We start from the raw sequence: 21,195 nt of genomic DNA on the forward strand, positions 1-21,195 counted from the left end.
ATTTTTTTTAAAGTTTGTGGCATATTTTTAGGAAGCCCATTGTTAAACATTTACAAATACAAAGCTGCATTCCCTGAAAACATGTGGGAAATTGGAAAAACAATGAGCTGAAATTCAAATCTCAATGAGATGGCGAATCATAGGCATCACATGCTGATGTATGTTATTATTGAAACTTTTATGCTTCTGGCAAGAATAGTGAAACAATGTCCTAGAATAATTTCAACCCTTAGAATCCACTTTTTTCTTTATCCCTTCTTGGGTATTTCTTTCTGGCCTCAGTAGGATCACATAACATGTGGGAATAAAGATGCAGCATAGTAACCCAGCACTGGAGGCAAGGATGGAGATCTCTACAACCACCATGGCCTTGCCCTTGGTGCTCTGGTATGTGGGAAGGAAGGAGACCCACACACTGCAGAACACCACCATACTGAATGTGATGAACTTGGCTTCATTGAAGCTGTCAGGCAGGCTTCTGGCCAGGAAAGCCACAGTGAAGCTCCCTAGGGCTAGGAAGCTCATGTAGCCCAGGACACAGTAGAAGGCAATATCAGAGCCCTCATTACATTGAATGATGATGTGACCAGGTTCAGAGTGTGGGTCCATATCTGGGAAGGGAGGAGAAGTTCCGAGCCAGATGCCACAGAGAATCACTTGAATGGCTGAGCAGGTGAGGACAACAGAGTTGGACACCCTAGATTGTACCCATATTCTGATTCTACTCCCTGGTCTTGTGACCCTGAAGGCCAGAACCACCATAATGGTTTTTGCCAAAACGCAGGACACAGCCACAGTGAAGATAACTCTGAAAGTTGTTTGTCTGAGGAGGCAGGTGGTTGCAGTGGGACAGCCAATGAAGAGCAAGGAGCAGAGAAAAGAGAAGGTGAAGGAGATGAGGAGAGTATAGCTGAGAGCCCAGTTATTGGCCTTGACTATGGGAGCGTCTTGAAATTTTACAAAAACCCAGAGAACCAGAGTTGTCAGGAGAGAGAAAGAAACAGCTCTAAATGCTAGTGTTATCCCCACAGGTTCTGCAATATCCAGGAAGGTCACAGCCTTTGGGAAGCAGTGATCTCTATCCTTATTTGGGTATTCATCTTCTGGGCACCTCATGCAGTGGTCCACATCTGAAGATGAAAAGAATTCCCTCAGATCCTATCTTGTACAAGAGGAGTTACTGCTAGTGACCTCCTCTCTGAGACTACCTTCCTTCTACTCTACATATCTTCTCATTACCTTACTATTCACATATTGTGTTCCTTATTAAAAGGTGAACCCCTTGAACATAGGAACTCTTGTCCTTCTTTGTATTCCCAGAACTTAGCATTGTGCCTGGCTTTAACATGTATTTAAGAAACCCTACTGCCTCTTGCCTGGTCTGTAATTGGTGCACCACATTTGGTTGGTAGTGGCTCATATTGTGATTCACATAATGTATGACCTAATAAAGCAAAGTGTTCTAGAACCAGTTTCTACTGGGTTGATGTCAGGATATCATTTGTTAAAGAGGATTCACTGAAGTAAAATACTTTTAGATGCTTTATTACCAAAAAATGAAAATAACCCCAGTCCTAATCCCTGAGGGACTCAGTCATAAACCAAGTGATCTGCTTTCATGGAAAAGCCTCTGTTGCCTCATTTTCCTCTTGTGCAATTCATTTCTTTACATAATCAAACATATCTCCACCGTCAGACGTGAGACTTCACTATATGAGCATTTAAAGTTTTTTTTTGTTTTATTCCTACAAATGGGATTGTGATTTCACTAGGATAGTAAATCTTTCTCAGATCTTTACCCTGACCTTTGGAGATAGCAAGAAATCTGGAAGACAAGTTCAAATCTGACCTCAGACCTTTACTAGCAAAGTGACCCTGGGGAAATCACTCGACTTCTGCTTGTGTCACTTTCCTGAGGCATAAAATGGAAACAATACCATCTACCATCTAAGGGAAGGATCAAATAAGACAATATTTGTAAAATGCTTTGTGAAATTCAAAGAACAATATAAATGCCAGCTATTCTTATTTACCAATGCAGGTAGAGGTGTCTTGTCTGCAAAGTAGAGTCTAAGAGCAGTGATTCTTAGCTTGGGGTCCACAAATCTCCAAGTAGGTTTGTGGGAGGATTTCAGAGGGTCCAAAAATTTGGATGCATAAAAGCATATCATTATTTTTACTAATTTTACCTTAAATTTAGTATTTCCTTCATTTTTAAATAAAAAATGATATTCTGAGAAGGGGTTCATAATCTTCTAAGAATGCCATGGCATAAAAAAGGTTAAGAACTTCTGTCTTAGAAAATTCTGTGGGGCACAGAGGGATAAATTGATTTTCTCTGAGTTACAGATCCGGTATTTGGAAATAGGACTCGACCCCAAGACTTCTGGACTTCAAGAGCAGCACCATTTCTGCTACACTATTCTGCCTTTTTCTGAGCTCATAACTGTGATAATCACCTTTGAAGTGTGTTATTTCTCTTAATGGTGTATGTTTGTCATGTATTATTCTGTATCACTGACTCATTATGTGAACTGAATATTATGGCTTAATAGAAAGAGCTCTAGACCCAAAGTCAAAAGACATAGGCATTAATATTGGCACAATCCACACAGATTTGGAGGAGTCAAGTCACCTCTATGGGTTTCATAAATAAACTGAGATATTTGAAAAAGATGATGGCTAAGATCCCTTCCACCTATGAGATTCTATAATTAGTTTTCTAGCTTGTCTCCCTTGGTTGGCATATTTCAGTGACATACGTTCCATTCAGCAGGTGACTAGATGAATACAAACTCAGAATGTTCTACCACATGTCAGGCAAAATAGTCCATTTGAGCTTTTGAGGTGGTTTCTCTAAATTTGTTCATCTTGCCTTTCTTCTGAGCTACTTCAATTCTGCTTTGCTAGTAAAGCCCAGTACCTTCTCTGATGAGGTTGCACAATACTGAGCAGTCCTGTGCCAGCGTGTCCTGTGTCACATAATCAATTACAAAGTTCTTAAGAGAGAGCTTGAGAGTGTTCTTTTATCACTTCTTCTGACAGTCATATAAGTACTTGCCCTGTGTGAGTTCTCCATAAAATAGTATTTTAGCAAGCATACATTTTGCGTTCTAACAGCCAACCCATCAGAGTTGTGTTCTCTGCAGTAGAGTTTGGACTCTTGGTAGTTTAGTTCAAGAAAGGACCTCAATGTCTGGTATCTTATCTTGCCAAGTGATCTTTGGAATCTTCCTAAGACGACTCAAATGGAAGTGATTCAGTTTCCTGGCATGGCGCTGATATACTGTCCAGGTTTCACAGGCATGCGATGAGGTCAGCACAACAGTTCTGTAGACCTTCAGTTTGGTAGTCAGTCTAACACTTCTTCTCCCCCATACTTTCCTTTGGAGCCTCCCATACACTGAACTAGCTCTGGAAATCCGTGCATCAACCTCATTATCAATATGTACATTCCTGAAAATACATTTGACCCAGCAATACCACTCCTAGGTTTATTTCCGAAGATGATTAGAGGAAAAAGAATATGTTCTTTTATCTTCTTTTTTTATTTAGTATTTTATTTTCCCCCAGTTACACATAAAAACATTTTAACATTTGTTTTTAAAACTTTGAGTTTCCCATTCTCTCTCTTTCTGTCTCCCCACCCCACCCTCACTGAGAAGGCAAGCAATTTGATATAGGTTATACACATATAGTCATGCGAAATATGGCCATAATAGTCATGTTGTGAAAGAACACACACGTAAAAAAAAAAAAAACTCGTGAAAAATAAAGTAAAAAGAAAGGGTTTTTTCCATCTCTAGTCAGACACTATCAGTTCTTTCTCTGGATATGGATAACATTTTTCATCATAAGTCCTTCAGAATTGTCTTGGATTGTCATATTGCTGAGAATACCTAAGTTATTCACAGCTGATCACTGTCCATGGAAGTCTTTCCAGGTTTTTCTGAGAGCATCCTGCTCATCATTTCTTATAGTACAATAGTATTCCATCGTAATCACATACCACAACTTGTTCAGCCATTCCTCAATTGCTAGGCATTCTCTCAATTTCCAATTTTTGCCCTCAGAAAAGAGCTGCTATAAATATTTTTGTACATATAAGTCCTTTTCATTTTGATTTTATCTCTCTTGGGATACAGATCTTGTAGTAGTATCGTTAGGTCAAAGGGATTATAGCCCTTTGGGCATAGTTACAAATTTCTCTACAAACTGGTTGAATCAGTTCACAACTCCACCAACAATGCATTAGTGTCTCATTTTTCCTATATCCCCTCCAACATTTTCCTTTTCCTTTACTGTCCTATTAGGCAATCTAGTAGATATAAGGTAGTACTTCAGAATTGTTTTAACTTGCATTTCTCCAACAAATAGTGAGTTAGAGTATTTTTTCATATGACTACAGGCAGCTTTGATTACTTCATCTGAAAACTGATGATATCTTTTTGTCGGTTATCAATTGGGGAATGGCTTTTACTTTTATCAATTTGACTCAGTTCTCGATGTGTTTGAGAAATGAGGTCTTTACCAAAGAAATTTGCTTCAAGATTTTTTTCACAGTTACTAGTGCTGACTGTACTTCCATCCTAGTCTTCCCTTTATGTTATTCTGTCTCCTTTTACCCTGTCTCTCCTCAAAATTGTTTTGATTCTGACTACCCCCTCTTCCAAATCTGCCCTCTCTTCTATCAGCCCCTCTTCTCTTATTAATTCTCCCTCCTACTTTCCTGTAGGGTAAGATAGATTTCTATACCTAATTGAATGTGTATGTTATTCCCTCTTACGAGAGTAGGGTTCATTCGTTTGAGAGTGAGGTTCATTCACTCCCCATCACCTCCCCCTTTTGCCCCTCCACTGTAAAAGCTTTTTTCTTGCCTCTTTAAGTGAGATAATTTACCCTATTCAGCCTCTCTCTTTTGCTTTCTTCCAGCACATTCCTCTCACTCCTTAATTTTATTTTTTATACATCATCCTTATTAAGTCCCTTATGATTTCCTTTTTCTGTTTCCTTTTTATGATTTTCTTGAGTCTTACATTTGAAAATCAGATTTTCCATTCAGCTCTGCTCTTTTCATCAAGAATGCTTGAAAGTCCTCTATCTCATTGAATATTATTATTTTTTTTTTTTGCTGGAAGGGTTATATTCAGTTTTCCTGGGTAGGTGATTCTTGTTTGTAATCCTAGCCCATTTGCCCTGCCCCCAAAAATATCATATTCAAAGCCCTCTGATTCTTTAATGTAGAAATTGCTAAATGTTGTATTATCCTGACTGTAACTCCACAATACTTTAATTATTTTTCTGGCTTCTTGCAATATATTCTTCTTGAACTAAGAATTCTAGAATTTGACTATAGTATTCTTGGCAGTTTATATTTTGGGATCTTTTTCAGAATATGATTTGTATATTCTTTCCATTTCTATTTTGCCCTCTAGTTCTAGAATATCACGGCAGTTTTCCTTGATAATTTCTTGAAAGATGATGTCTAGGCTCTCTTTTTAAATCATGGCATTCAGGTAGTCCAATAATTTTTTAATTATCTCTCCTCGATCTGTTTTCCAGGTCAGTTCTTTTTCCAATGAGATATTTCACATTGTCTTCTATTTTTTCATTCTTTTGGGTTTTTTTTATTGTTTCTTGATTTCTCATGAATTCATAAGCTTCCATTTGCTTCATTCTAAATTTTAAGGAATTATTTTCTTCAGTGAGCTTTTGGACCTTCTTTTCCATTTGGCCGATTCTGATTTTCAAACATTCTTCTCCTCATTTGCTTTTTGGGCCTCTTTTACCATTTGGCTTAGTCTCTTTAAATGTGTTATTTTCTTCAGTATTTTTTGTGTCTCCTTTACCAAGCTGTTGACTCATTTTTCAGGATTATCTTGCATCATTCTCATTTCTCTTCCCAATTTTTCCTCCACTTCTTTTACTTGATTTTCAAAATCTCTTTTGAGCTCTTCAATGGCCTGAGACAACTCACGTTTTTCTTGGAGACTGTGGGTATAGGAGTTTTGACTTTGTTGTCTTCTTCTGAGTATGTGTTTATCTTCCTTATCACCATAGTAACTCTATAGTAAGAGGTTTTTTTCCCATTGTTTGCTCATTTTCACAGATTATTACTTGACTTTTAACTCTTTGTTACAGTAGGGATCTGCTTCCAGGGTGGAGGGTGCACTGTCTCAAGCTTCAGGGGTTTTGTGCCTCTGTTTTCAGAGATTCTTCTGGGACTTGTAACTTTTCAGTTTTTCCAAGGTGATATCATCTCAGGAGAGGTGTTACTACTCTCTTGGCCTGTGCTCTGGTCTATGAGTGATGACAAGCACTCTTTTCTGCCCTGGAACTGTGAGGAGGGTTCTCCCTCCTCTATGGCTACAAGCTCAGTTATGTTAGGGTTCCTCCTCACCCTGGGATTGCCACCTAGGACTGTGACTGGGATCTGTGTATGGGCAAAGCAAGAGAGTTCTGCCTCAGTATCAGCAAAAAGATGCCTGTAATCTTCTGACCAGTTGTTCGACCCCCTTACCCATCTGTGGGTTGAGAGCTCTGGAAGCAGCAGCAGTTGCTGGTGGTGGTGGTGATGATGATTCAGTGATTCCCAAGGCCTGCTCCTAATTTTCCTGGGCCAGCGTGTGCAGGCTTAGACTGCACTGGTCTATGTTCCACTGTCACCCAGGTGTGATGAACCTTTTCTGCTGACCTAAGTTGTCTTTGGTGTCTGGAAACCATTGCTGTTGCCATTGATCCAGTTGCCTTGAGGTCTGCTTCAGGTTTGCTGGGGCTTGCTCTATGATGGCTTGGCCTGTCTAGACTGCACTCCTCTCTCAATCTGGTAGAAGAGACCTTTCCTGCCAACTTTTCAAGTTGTCTTGGGATGGAAATTTGTTGGAGGAGTTTGGGGGTAAGCTTAGGTGAGTTCCTGCCTTTACTCCACCATCTTGACTCTGCCTTCTGTCATTCTCTTTAATGAAATTGTTAAACTCTTGCCATCTTTGCCACTTTGACCTCTGTCAAAGTCCTGTGATGACAGACAAGTGCTGAATAGAAGGTGTGGATACACTGGGTGCTATATTCACAGCTTTGCACCCAGGTTGCCCAGGCCATAGGGTATTTGTTCTTCTCAGTGGAAGCAGCAGAAGGATTTGGCTGCCCCCTGAGTGTCTGAGAAGCCTTTTAAGGGGTGCCCTGCTTGCCTTCCGATATGAAGAAAAGGCTAGGGAAAATGTCCTAAAATTTGTCTGCTTTACCCAACCCTAGCTTTATTTTTTTCAGCAGATAGGAATCCCTTTTGTGTCAAAATACAAAAAAGTACAAAAACTTCTGAAAGATCATTCCACTCACCATAGGTACACAGAATGTGTACACACTTATAGACAACATGAAGTCCAGAAGACCTGAATGATGAATAGCACTTGTTGCAGGTATGGCATCCAAATAGCAGCCCCGCGTAGAAAAAGGGTGACAAATGAATGCCAGCTCACTGAACTTGGAGGTTAATACACATTTTTTATGGATTGGCTGCAGTGAATGGGAGCACCATGAAGCTGGCCTAATATTTGCAGTCAAAACAAATCTAGTTAACTGTCTTGTATGCCTACCAAAAGGAGTGACCTCCAGGCTCATAACAACACAATTGTTACTTGCAGGAAAGTGCCATGCCACCATCATCACTGCCTATGTTTCTGCTGTGATGAACTCTGATGAGGGCAAAAAGAATTTTTTTTGAAGACCTAGAGAGACTCATCATCAATGTGTCAAAAGAGGACAATTCTGGGTGATTTTAATGCAAAAGTAGGTACAGACTACCAGATATAACAGGCAGTCCTTGGAAGGAATGGTGTTGAAAAGAGCAGTAGCAATGGCCACTTACTACTGAAGACCTGATGACCTTCTTATCTCCAACACTGACTTCCATTTTACCTAAATGCAATAAAACTTCTTGGGTGAATCCTCACAGCAAACATTTGACATTGAATAGACCTGTGATTGTAAGGAGAAGAGGCAGGCAAGATATGAGAGTGACAAAGGCAATGTGTGGGGCAGAGTGCTAGACTGATCTTAGACTTATCCGCTCCAGGTAAATATTCACATTTAACAAAAACAGTGTCCCCAAGGCAAGACATCTACCAGAGGACTTAATGTCAAAGGATTAGAGTGCTTCTTTGAGTGGGAACAGTTCCTTGCTAAAGTGGAGTGAAAGCTGAGCCAAAACAGGATTGGCAAAAATGCATTTGTAAAAAAAAAAGGGGGGGCAGCTTTCAAGGATTGAATGTATGGCACTACATTTACTCATGTATGTCAGAACATTCACACATATCAAGAATGGTTGGGCAAAGACGATGGAGAAATTTAGAGGCTGCTGAAGGAAAATTGAAAACTTCACAGGGTTTACCAGCAGCACAGTTCATCCATCTGTAAGAAGGCAGCATTTACCGCCATCAAAAGTAACGTATAAGTGAAGCTTAGAGAGATGTAGTATTCTTGGTTCAGTAAAACCACAGATGAAATTCAGTTTTACTAATAAGAATAATTCAAACCACTTTTATGATGTCCTAAATGTTATTTATTGGTCAAAACCTTTGGTGCTTCTCAACTACTCAGTGCTGCTGGAGCCACATTGATTAGTGAGGACATCATCCTGGAGAGATGGGCTCAACATTGACATATATCAACAGATTTTCATTCATTAATGCTGAAGCCATTCACCATTTACCTCAGGTTGAAGTCAATCCCTCTCTAGCCAAATATTTACCTGAAGAAGAGGTTTTGAATACCATTAGGACCCTCTCCTGCGGCAAAACACTTGCTGCTGATTCTTTTCCAGCTTAGATTTACAAGGTGAGGGGGCCATTGCTCGTACAAAATCTGACTGAAATTTTCTGTATTATATGGCTAGCAAAAGTTATCCCCCAGAAGTTCAAAGATGCTTCCACTGTCCATCTCTATAAAGATAAAAAATATAGATTGTCTTACGAAAATCATGGGCCTGGGGAGGATGAGGGATTCTCTCTATTGGTCATTACTGGCAAGATTCTTGCCAGAGTCCTCCTTAACAGGCTGATCCTTTACCTGGAAGATAGTCATCTACCTGAGAGCCAGTTTCACTTCAGAAAGGGCCAAAGAATAGTCAGTATGATGTTTACTGCCTAACACCTTCAGGAGAATTGCCAGGAACAGGACAGAGGTCTTGTGCACAATATTCATTGATCTAATCAAGGCCTTTGATACTTTCAGTTCCAAAGGTTTATGGGAAATCATGTCAAAATTTGATTGCCAGGACAAGTTCATCAGTATTGATCATTAATTTCATTACAGCAGGCTTGTATGGGTTCTGGATAATGAATGATGCTCTTATGCTTTCTTGGTCACCAATGGAGCAAAACAAACCGTGTGCTCTCTCCAGTGATTTTTAGTATGATGTTTTCAGCAATGTTGTCAAATACCTTCAATGAATACAAACATGGCATTAAGGTCAGCTACCAAACTGATAGTAAATTATTTAACTTGCAAAGGCAACAAGCCAAGAATGAAGTAGAGGGGCAATTGGTGCATAATTTTTTGATTATAGATGATTGTGCACTCAATGCATCCTCTGAAGCTGAGACACAACTAGGTATGGATCAATTCTCTATTGCTTGTGCTAATTTTGGCTTAACAATTAACACCAAGAAAACACAGCTGCTCCACCAGCCAGCACTACAACATCCATATGTGGACCCATCATACACAGTAAGGGGAGAAGCTTTGAATGTAGTGGACAAATTCACTTACCTTGGCAATATACTTTATAAGGACGCACACTTTGATAATGAGTTTGATACACACATTTCCAGAGCTAGCTGAGTTTTTGAGAGGCTCCAAAGGAAAGTATGGGAGAGAATTATGAGACTGCCTACCAAACTGAAAACCTACAGAATGTTGTGATGACCTCAGCGTGAAACTGTGAAACCTTGATAGTATACAAGTGTCAAGCCAGGAAACTGAATCGCTTCCATTTGAATTCTTAGGAAGATTCTGATGATCTCAAGGCATACCAAGTTACTAGACACTGAAGCCCTTTCTTTAGCTAAACTTCTTCACTCTTTGCCTTCAAATTTTACTGCAGAGAGTGCAATCCCAATGGGCTGGCCATATTGTTGAACTGCCAAACATATACTTGCCTAAAACACTATTACAAAGAGGACCCACACAAGACAAGTACTTATATGGTGGTCAGAAGAAGAAATACAAGGACAGTCTCAAGGTCTCTGCAAAGAACTTTAGAACCATTTCAGTGGCGTGGGAGACACTGGAACAGGACCTCTCAGCATGATGTGCCCTTATCATAGAAGGTGCTGTGCTCTATGAGCAAAGCAGAATAGGAGTAGGTCAAAAGAAACACAAGGTGCATAAGTTTAGAGAATCCACCCTAAATGTTCACAGGAACTATTTGTGCCCGACCTATGGTAGAGCATTCTGAGCTTATATTGGTCTGATCAGGCACAGTCGGTTATATTGTAACTTGACTCTAACATAGTGATGTCATTTTGGTCCTCTTCTAGAACAAAGGACAACAACCAAACTCTGCAGTTCATATCCTACTACTTGAGCAGTGATATTACTTTGGGTTGTATATGACTCCAAAAGCTCAACTCCACACTGTTCTGCACAAAGGTCTCAGAAAAGAAGCCCCCGTAGACATTCACCTATTTCATTGGAAATCTCCCCCTCTGGGCACCGGGAACAGCTGAAGCAGCAGACAGGTTCTCCCTCCTTAGTTGTCTTCCTGTATCCAGGGTGACAGCTGTCACTGCACACAGATTGGGGGATCTAAGTCATCGACAGGGAATAGAAAGAATACCATTTACTAAAAAGATGTTTGTGAAGGATGGTGCAGGCCAAGAAAGTGTATCATCTAATACCACTCTGATGATTCTACCTGACTTAAGTGTCAGTGGACATCAAGAGATCTTCTTTCTAGTCCTATCTCTGTTACCAGCTGTGGGACTCTTGCTGAAACTCTTGATGTCTGGGGGCTTGAATTTTATCACTTGTAAAATGAGAGCTTTGGGCCGTATGATCTTAGAACACTTACATCTTGTATTACTAATACACTGTGGATCATTGCATTGCTAATACCCCAAGTTGCAGAATGAAAGGTTGGCAATCATCCAAAATTACATTCAATATTGTAATATGGAAAGAGCATAAGCTTGTAGGATGTACCTGAGTTGACTTACATAATAAGAACCTGGTCAATGGGACTTAAGAGGAAAAGTACGGTGCTTTGTCTGTGGGCAGTCCATGTGGAAGAGGCTGGGCTACTTGCTTCCAAAAATGGGTACTATTTTGTAATGAGGTTTTGTTTTCCATTACAAGCATCCCCTTACATTTTCAAAATTTGCAATCCCATTGTTTTGTGAAAATGAGGGGCTATTTGATTGGCTGCAGAGCCAGAACTGGGAATGCATTCCAAAAACAGTAATTGGCATGGGCTTTTTTTTAACCTGTCTGAGTGAGAGACATGCTGTAAAGCCCTTGGTGGTTAGAGATTTTGGGCCCTCACCAGCCAAAGCCAACATGTGGTCAGCAACCACAAGCCCCTATATTCTGCCTCTTTGTATTTCTTCTGTCTTGCTTTTAGTTGAAGAAATCTTGGGAAGTGTGAGTTTACAAGGTTGGGAGAGTGAGTCATCACAAATTCAGTGAGAAGCATCTACATCAGCATTTTTTTTTTTTACCAGAGATGAAGCCAACACAGCCCTGAGAAGCAAGACCCAAGTCTAACAGTATAAGAAGCAATGGTTTGTCCAGTAGTGAAGCTGAATTTAGAATTTTCTTGGTGGAATAAATTCTTTTACAACTATTTTAAGTTTAGGACATAAAAATACATGTAACATATACACTGTGTATATACACATGTGTATATACACATATGTGTATGTATGTATGTGTGTATACACACATATTTTATATATATATATATATATATATATATATATATATATATATATGCAGCTGGTATAGGAGACAGCATGTTCTAAAGTGTTGGGTAGGGAGAAATGTTTCTACTTTTCATTTTGTAATATACTTTTGTAAAACTAACTGATGTCAATAAGTCAAACAATACTATAATATTGATCCCTGGTGATTTATATTGGGGAAAACATCCAAAAATTGGAACTTGAAGCAACTCATAGTGAAGACATCACCATGACCCCTCCAAATTACCTCTGGAGTCCCAGTAGGGAGATTGTAGAATTGAACTAGAGACACTGACTCATCTTTTTGAGAATCATTGGGATGAGAATTTTTAGAAATTTATAAGAACTAGAGTGCTATGGAGACACAGACTATTAGAGGACATTTAGATATTTAGCCAACTTGGCAAAATGTAGGTTACACTAATTTTCCTTTCAACAGAAAGAAAATTTTGGGCAGTAGCTGAATGAAATTTTATTTTAACTCAATTGAACTGAATGGAAGTTTCATCACCATTCATGAAGATGCAGGGAAGTGGATAAGAGCAATGTTAGTTTTCTTATCTGTCAAATAAAGAGATATACAAGTTTATCTTGAAAGACCTTTCCTCTTCTGCCCTATGAGGCTAAATATTGCTATATTTTGAAACACATACTTTATTGCTTTCTTTCCTCTTATTTACCTAAAAGTTTGTTTTAAAGGCAAAAAACAAAAAAAGAAGTGGAGTAATATTTTCTATACATATTTATGTGTGCCTTAGAGTGAGATGTGTTCTTTTGACTGATCATGTAAGTTGATATATCTCTGACCTCTGGACCTAACCATCCCCAGTTGATGGCTTCCTCATGTATTGTGAAATCTTGGCCAGATGGAGCCTTGGGGATAAATTCACCCACTTTCACCAGGAGTTCGGTATCATTAGGAAGGTACATATAATTCTTGATGTCATATTGAGCCTCAGAGCTTCTTTTCTCATTCATAAACACCTCATCACCAGCACTGTTTTTAAATTGAAGGTCCTTCAGAAAGGAGTGGAGTTGAAAGGGAAGAGAAATCTGTCATTTCTTGGTGTTCGTGGTCAGGGTGCTCCCAGAAGTAAGACCTGTGCGCTCTGCCAGATATGCTGGGGCTGGCCAACTGAGATTTGTGCCCCTGTTTGAAGTGGTGATACATGTGAGCTTGAATTCTGCCTCACCCAGTTACTCTCTCTGTGTCTTTGGGCAAATTACTTATCCTCTCTCAGCCTTGCTCCTTAAAATCAGGTAAAAAAAAAATCTAATAAAATGTACCAAAGTGTATTGTATATTTTAAGGGACTATGAAAATGACAGCTATTGTTAGTTGTCAGCATTATTTTTTTCTTATTTATTGTGAAACCTAAAAGGGGTCAACACAGTTAGAAAAGGAAATTTGTTTCTTGTAAGGGAATCTGTCTGCCTAGGAAGGAATTGTTTTCAGACATGCCATGAACTTAGTGGGATTAGGCTCAAGGCTACAATGTGTTTTTGGAAGGGATACTTTATTCAAAAGGAACAAGGCAGTGCACCAATTTAGTCACCAATTATAAATAATCAAGTTGAATAGTAAGTTGTTCTGGATCCTGCTGCCTCTCCCTTGTCCTCAGTGCCTATAAAATTTGAGAGTTGAAGGGTCTCTGAACAGCAGCTGTCTAATATAAATTCTCATTGTGCCCTGTGGAATGCCTGTATCATAATTAACAAACTTCTTTTCATCTTAAGCTTGCTATTTTCTGATTCATTTCATCTTCTAGCCTTCACTGAGATGAGGATCTAACCTGAAAAAAACTGATTCTTTTGTTATCTTTTCCAGTTCTGACTACACTTTCTCTTATATCTCCTGATTTACTTATGGTGTAGAAGTCAGAATACTCCACATTTCCATTCCAAGATCTTCTCTCAATCCTCTTCATTAAGCAACTTTTACTTATACCTTCATAATATCCACATTTATAAACCAATCCAAATCTTGCTGGTTGTCATCTCCTGACCCCAGAACATTCTCTTTCTTCATAAGGAAAAAGCTCAGTGATTGAAATCTTTATCTTTTTTTTCATATTAGGAGGAATGAAATAGAATTTCAGATAGCCTCATACATCCTTTAATGCCTCTTAATTTATTCACTTGCCATTGTCTCATCCTCAGCTACACACAGAAATGGTTTGTTCCTTGATGTTATGATTACTTACAAGTGTTCCACTTGCATGTTCACCAACTGAAGCATTCTGTTATCCTTATTTATTTTTTTCTTTATTCCAAACTTTTATCATTCTATGTTTCCCAGTGTCTGAGTACTCCTAGATCTGTTGTTCATCTTCGCTATGAACCTTATTCCCTCTTACCCTCATTTCTTTCTTTTTTGTAAAAAAATATTTATTTTATCTTTAGTTTATGGAGTAAAACAAGCATGTCTATAACAGTATCATAAAAATATGATTGCGTACAAAACTACAAATCTAATATGTATAACTTGTTACTCCTTTTAAATATATAATAAAGTTATCATGTAAATTTTTTTGCCTTTTTTTTCTTTTCTCCCCCTTGCCCAGAAGATGGCTACCATTAAACAAAAAATATGGATGTATATGTGTGTGTATGTATGTATGTATACACACATCTATATGTAAAATCATGCTATATATACTTTGTCAGTTCTTTTTCTGGATGAAGACATTTTCTTTCTTCTCATGTCCTTTGTACTTAATTTGGGTATTTATACTAGACAAAATGAAATATTCACTTAATGTTCCTAAAACAATATTGCTGTTGCTATATACAACCTTGTTTTAGTTTTCTTCATTTCACTCTTCATTATATTGTGTAAATCTATCCATGTTTTTCTAAGCTCTTTGAGCATCTATCAATTGGGGAATTACTCATATTCTTAGAGATTTGACAAAGTTCTTTATATATTTTATATATGAGATATTTATCTGATAAACTGCCTGTAAGTGTTTCCCAGTTTTCTGCTTTCCTTCTGATCTTGGCTACATTTGTTTTATTTGTACCAAAACTGTTTAATTTAATGCAATTGAAATTATCCATTTTACACCTCAATTTGTTCACCATCTCTTATTTATTCACATATTATTCTCTTATGTATGTCTGATGAGTAATATGTTCCATGTTCTTTGATTTTTCTTGTAATATTTATCTTCATATCTAGGTCTTGTACCCATTTTGACCTTATCTTGGTGTACGATATTGGGCTATGTTCAATTTATGCCATACTGCTTTCAGTTTTTCCAGTAATTTTTTTTTTTACCAAATAATGAATTATTTTCTTGAAATCTTAAATTTTTACACTTGTCAAATACAAGACTACTATATTTATTTACTGTTATAAATTGTATGTCACCTAACAAAAAATAGAAACATTTATCTATGCTTCCATTTCTCATCTATTATCACATAGTTTTGATAATTACTGCCATATAATACAATTTAAGATCTGGTACTGCTAAATCTCCCTCCTTTAAATACTTTTCATTAGTTCCTTTCTTCTTCTTGTTCTTCCAAATGAAGTTTGTTATTTTTTTTTCTAATTCAGTAAATTCTTTTTGTTAATTTAGTTATTTCTTTCCAAAGCTCGCATTAGCTATGCTCTCCACCCAAAATCAGGGTCAAAGTCAAATAGACTCTTTGGATTGACTAAGGGATATGGTTACACCATCTGCAACCTGTATAAAATCATTGAACCAGTTGGAACTGGGATACTTTGAGGTCTGGAATGAGAAAGAAAGGAGTACATACATCAAAATCTGAGCCACAAAGCCCTGGCAGGAGAGCAGCACAAAGCAAAAGGATAAATAGGAAAGTAGGACTGAGATGAGGCAGCAAAGAGATAAATAGAGGAAGGTCATCTGCAGAAGAGTCTGGTTGACGTTACTACATGTAGCCATCTTTTCAAGGACTGAGAAAAATTCAAAGAAAGGGTTTTCTCTTTCTCCAACTTTTCCTTCTGCTTCTTGTTTACTCACAGGCCTTGTAGTATACTTTTGTGTTTCCTTACCCAAATATTTCTGATAACTTGAATTTTGCTTGCCAGTTATGCCATGGATCAGTTAGTGATTAATATAAATATAAATTATATCAGAGAACTCAACCTCTGCCCAAATGTCAAAACTTTTCCTAACAATGTCTTCAGAGTGATCTTCATAGTAATCTTTTTTTTTTTTTTGGCTTTTTGGTGAGGCAATTGGGGCTAAGTGATTTGCCCAGGGTCACACAGCTAGTAAGTGTTAAATGTCTGAGGCTGGATTTGAACTCAGGTCCTCCTGACTCCAAGGCCAGAGCTCTATCCATTGAACCACCTAGCTGCCCCCATAGTAATCTTAAGTTTCAGTTTGGTACAAACTCCCTTTAGCAACAAAAGGGAAGAATGTTACCCAGAGAGGTTTTTATGTTTTTGAGAAGCTTAAAATAAGCTATTATAAATGTCATGTTTGTATTTATGTACTTTATGTTTAGGATGAAAATATATACTAATAAGAATGCTCTTGCATCCTTTATTCCGTTAACAAGTAATTGATTTTGTTCTGTAACTACTATTGTTGTGTAACTGCTTAAATCCCAGTTTTTTTTCCTCTGAATTTAGTTCAGAGTTCAGGGGGACAATGATGGGTTAGTTTTTAAAATCCAACTCTTTTTTCCTCAAGGAATTTAACTGGCCTTGGGGAATGTGTATGAAAGCAAGGGAATTGGGCATTTCTTTACACAGCAAGGCTATCCTTCAAGAATGAATGGTTTGCTGTCAAAAGTCTGGGCCACTATCTTGAACCTACATTCAAACAATTAGCAATTATTCATTTTATGAGAGAAGTAGAGGGTCATTGTTTGCCCCATTACAAAATTTTCAGCTAATTATGTGGTTCTTTGTGCCTCAGCTCTTTAAGCAGTCATGTTGCTTCACTCTCATGATATCATCTATCCAGTTCTATTTTTGTTCTGTACTCTTCAAAACCTATATAATGAAAATTATTCTCTTGTTTGGGGTCTTTGGTATAAATAAAGGCAAGCCATTAATCCATTTATGGACAGGCAGAATGCACCAGCTAGTAGATATTGTTTTGCTTGGAGGTTTGTCTCAGTGTACCATTTTCAAAAATGAAAACTATATGTATTAATGTACATATTTGTTCTGTTCCACATTAGAAGTTAAGGTCCTTGAAGACAGGAACACTTTGTTCCCTTTCTCTATATCCCTTGCACTGAATGCACTGTGTGGCATACAGGAAATGCTTCATAAATGTGGATTGACTTAGTGATTTAAAAGTATGGACTGTTTAATTCTTTGTATTCATTTTCCCAGTGTCTAGTAAAAAGCCTGGCACAAAGAAAGCACCTAACAAATCATACAATTGTTAAATGATTGATTTTTGGAGAATGAGAGACTTTGAGTCTTTCCATTTGCATATGAAAAGTCCAGTAGAGAAAAACAAACTTGGCTCTTGAGCATAGACTGACTTTTTCCTTTTTTCCCAGCCATTCAATCATATAGACCAACAGGAGAACATTAGAATTTTTTCCTAAATGGGCAACACTGAAAACCACAGATTATTGGGCAAATTGTCATTGTCTATTTATGGCCTAGCCTGCAGAGATGAGGATTTGGAAAATTAATTGGATGGTCATTGTTAGTAAAGGCGAGATCTCTCCCTCAGGAGGCCCAGTCTTGCTGTTGGAAGAGTTGTCAAAGTGAAAGGCCTGGGAGCTGGCAAGTCTCAGCACTGAGGTCCCAAGGGAGCAGAACTCAGAAGGCTTCTGCCAGTCCAAGTCCAGAAGTCTGTGCTCTTTTAAAAAGAAGCCATCAGTTACTCAGCAAAGGAGTGCAACTGAGACTGGAGATGGAGATGGTGAAGAATTCAGCTGGGATCAAGGAGCAAGCCCAAGAGAGTCCAACAGCATGATCTAGCCAACAGAACCAAAATTATCTTGGGGAAACATCAGGCACTGTCTATTAATTGATTCATTTACCACATATGTCACAGAGCTTTGGGAGGCCTTTATGAGGAAAGAACATCAAAGACACTCACTTCTGAAAGTCAGAGTTGCCTTAGACACATGTGTGCCTCACTACCATTGTCCTTTGATTTGTGTTCACTATGTGCGTGGACATAACATGTATTTTTTTAGTCTTACTGCTTCTTCCCTCCCTTCTTTCCCCCCCCTCCCTTTTCTTTCCCCTTTTCCCTCCTACTGCCTATAAGGCAAGTAAGATTTCTATGCCTAACTGATTATATTATACCCTTCTTGAGCCAAATCTGATGAGAGTAAGGTTCAAACAATGCTCCTCACCCCTTCTTTCCCTCTGCTGTAACAGGACTTTGTGTCTTTTCCTGTCATGTAATTTACCCTTGTCTGCCTCCTCCTTTCTCAGTACATTTCTAGATCAGATTGATCCACTAATATACACCCTCTTTATGTATACTCCTTTAACAAGGTGTAATAACAATACAGTTCTCAAGGGTTGCAAGTCTCATATTCCCTTGTAGGGGTTTAAACAGCCCCCCACCCCTTATTAACAACATATTGTATCCTTCTGTCCCATTTACCTTTTTAAGTCCTTCTTGAGTCCTGTACTTGAAGGTCAAATTTTTTGTTGAGCTCTGGTCTTTTTATAAAGAAAGTTTGGAAGTCTCCTATTTCTTTGAATATCCACCTCCTCCCTTGAAAAATGATGCTCATTTTTGCTGGGTAATTGATCCTTGGCTGTATTCCAAGCTCCTTTGCCTTATGGAATATCATGTTCCACGCCCTGTGGTCTTTTAATGTAGAAGCTGCAAGGTCCTGTGTAATTCTGATTGTGATTCCATGATATTTAAATTGTTTCTTTCTGGCTGCTTGCAGCACCTTCTCTTTCATCTGGTAATTTTGGAATTTTGCTATTATATTCCTTGTCATTGTCAATTTGGGATCTCTTTCAGGTGGTGATCAGTGGATTCTTTCTATGGTTATTTTTCCTTCTAGTTCTAGGACTTCAGTGCAGTTTTCCTTTATGATTTCCTGAAAGATACTGTCCAGGCTCTTTTTTTCATCATGATTTTCAGGTAGTCCAATAATTTTTAAATTGTCTCTCCTGAGTCGATTTTCCAGGTCGATTGTTTTACTGATGAGATATTTTACATTTTCATCTATTTTTTTCATTTTTTTGTTTCTGTTTGACTGATTCTTGCTCTCTCATAGAAACATTAGTTTCCATTTGTCCAATTCTAGTTTTTAACAGATCGTTTTCTTCTGTTAGTTTTTGTACTTCCTTCTTCAACTGGCCAATTGTGTTTTTTAGGGACTTGTTTCCTTCAGTATACTCTTCTGTTAGATTTTGTCCTTCCTTCTTCAATTGGCCAATTGTGTTTTTTAGGGACTTGATTTCTTCAGTGTATTTTTTTTCCAATTGGCCAATTGTATTTTTGAAGGACTCTTCTACCTCTCTCATTTGACTATTAAAATCCTTCTTGAGCTCTTCTAAGAAGGCTTTTTGGGCTTCAGACCAGTTCATGTTCCCTATTGTTGTTGCAGATGTGGGTTTGTTGACAATGTTGTCCTCTTCAGAATTTCTGTCTTGATCTTCACTCTTCTTATAATATGAATCTATGTTACGTTTCTTTTTACTAATGGTGTTTCTTTATTCCCTGGCCTTTAAAGAGATTGAGCTCTCCTGCTGGGGAAGAGAGACCACTGACCCAAGCTTCTTGTGTTGGGAGCCTAGGTCTCAGTCACTGGCTTTGTGTGCTGGGGCCTCTTATGCTGGCAATTGGAGGCTGTAGGTTTCTGGTAGCTTACCTCGTGTTGGGCTGGGATCAGCAAGGCTGGAACTTTCAGGCAATTCTAGGTTGCCTGCTTTTCCTTTCCTTTAGCTTTCTTCAGCTCCTTTTAAATGGGTGCTGCAGGGTGTTTATGCACTGAGAGATTCCTTTGCGGTGGAGTGCCGAGGCACCTGGTGGTTTTCTGAGCTGGTTTCCACCGGTTCCCCCTCCCCCCACTGAGGCACTCAGAGGTCCAGGTGTTGGTGTTTGCCTGCTCTACTACCTGGGCTTCAGGATTTCTTCACAATTGGAGGCTGCAGGGCTCCGATAGCTCACCTGTTGTTGGTTTGGAATCAGCAAGGCCGGGGCTTTAGGAAGCCTTTAGCTTGTTTACTTCACCTCTTTTCAGATGAATGCCACAGGATACTTATCCGCCTGGGGCCCCTTGTAGTTCTGCCTCCCTTGTTTTTGCTGAGGCACTGGGAGACCCGTTTGCGGGGGCTGCTTCACTGCTGCTCCCTGTCTTTCTTCTAGTTCAGGTGTTCCAAGGTTTTTTTTCTGGGGTGATATTTTCCGGGTTTTCAGAGGTTGATAGGGGAGAGTGAGAGCAACTACCTTTTCACTCCACCATCTTGGCTTCCAGAAGTGAAAGTCCTAACATGTATTTTTTTAAAGAATGCATCCCAGTAGACTAAGAGTGTTCAGCGAAATAGTTTGAACAACACCTTGGGGATGCAGTTTGGAAAGAGGAATTCTTCGGGGGGAATGATGCTAAGTTCAGTTTTGGTCATATGGAGCTTAAGGTGCTTATAGGACATCCCATTTAAGATGTAAAAAAACAGATGAAAAGGCAAAACTGGAGGTCAACAGAGATGAGAGAATTAATTCTTGATATATATTTTATATTTTATTTTGCTCTGTTAAGTGATTTTGTTCTGCAACCAGATTCCATATTCTATGTAACCAACCTGAAGCTTCTTTTCTATCACTAATGTAGAAGTTTGTGTTTGCAAAAGTTCAGCCTTCTCTTCCCATGAAGTTAGATACAAATGGATTAAGTTTTTCCACAATCAAAGTTAGTTATGGAAAAGCTCTGTTCTCAATATTATCGTAAAATATTATCTCTACATTTTCTGCAAGATGTGTGTCCTTGAGAAGCTTAACTAACAGACCTTGTACCATCTTTTAAAAAGATGTCTTAACTAAGCCCCTAGGAACCAGTTTGTCTATATACACTGGTCCCTATCAGTGACCTCAGGATGCAGCTGCTTCCCATAGATTCACAAAGTCATTCCTTGGAGATAGAGACGTGTGATCTTCATCCAGTATGTAGGCGATTCCCACTTTCTTTTATGTAGCCTATTATGATTTTGCGACCCTGTGATGTTGCTCATCCCATAATCAATTACATATTTGTCTGTTCTTTCCTTTCTTCATATAAAAATGCCTTGGATCTTAAATTCAGTGTCTTTTTGGCCA

The 21,195-nt window shown here is 38.5% G+C and overlaps 1 protein-coding gene across 1 annotated transcript in view; it reads right to left on the reverse strand.

The window, feature by feature from the left end:
- Window positions 1-222: 222 nt before the first annotated feature.
- LOC110202540 (vomeronasal type-2 receptor 26-like) overlaps window positions 223-21,195 on the reverse strand; it is a 32,365-nt gene continuing 11,392 nt past the window's right edge. The window contains 3 exon segments of the mRNA XM_020978753.1: window positions 223-1,130; window positions 10,680-10,803; window positions 12,765-13,010. Of these exon segments, the coding sequence (XP_020834412.1) occupies window positions 223-1,130; window positions 10,680-10,803; window positions 12,765-13,010 (1,278 nt within the window).

The sequence above is a fragment of the Phascolarctos cinereus genome, unplaced genomic scaffold (genome assembly GCF_003287225.1).
Source record: "Phascolarctos cinereus isolate Bilbo 61053 unplaced genomic scaffold, phaCin_HiC Scaffold_4;HRSCAF=312, whole genome shotgun sequence".
Taxonomy (NCBI): domain Eukaryota; kingdom Metazoa; phylum Chordata; class Mammalia; order Diprotodontia; family Phascolarctidae; genus Phascolarctos; species Phascolarctos cinereus.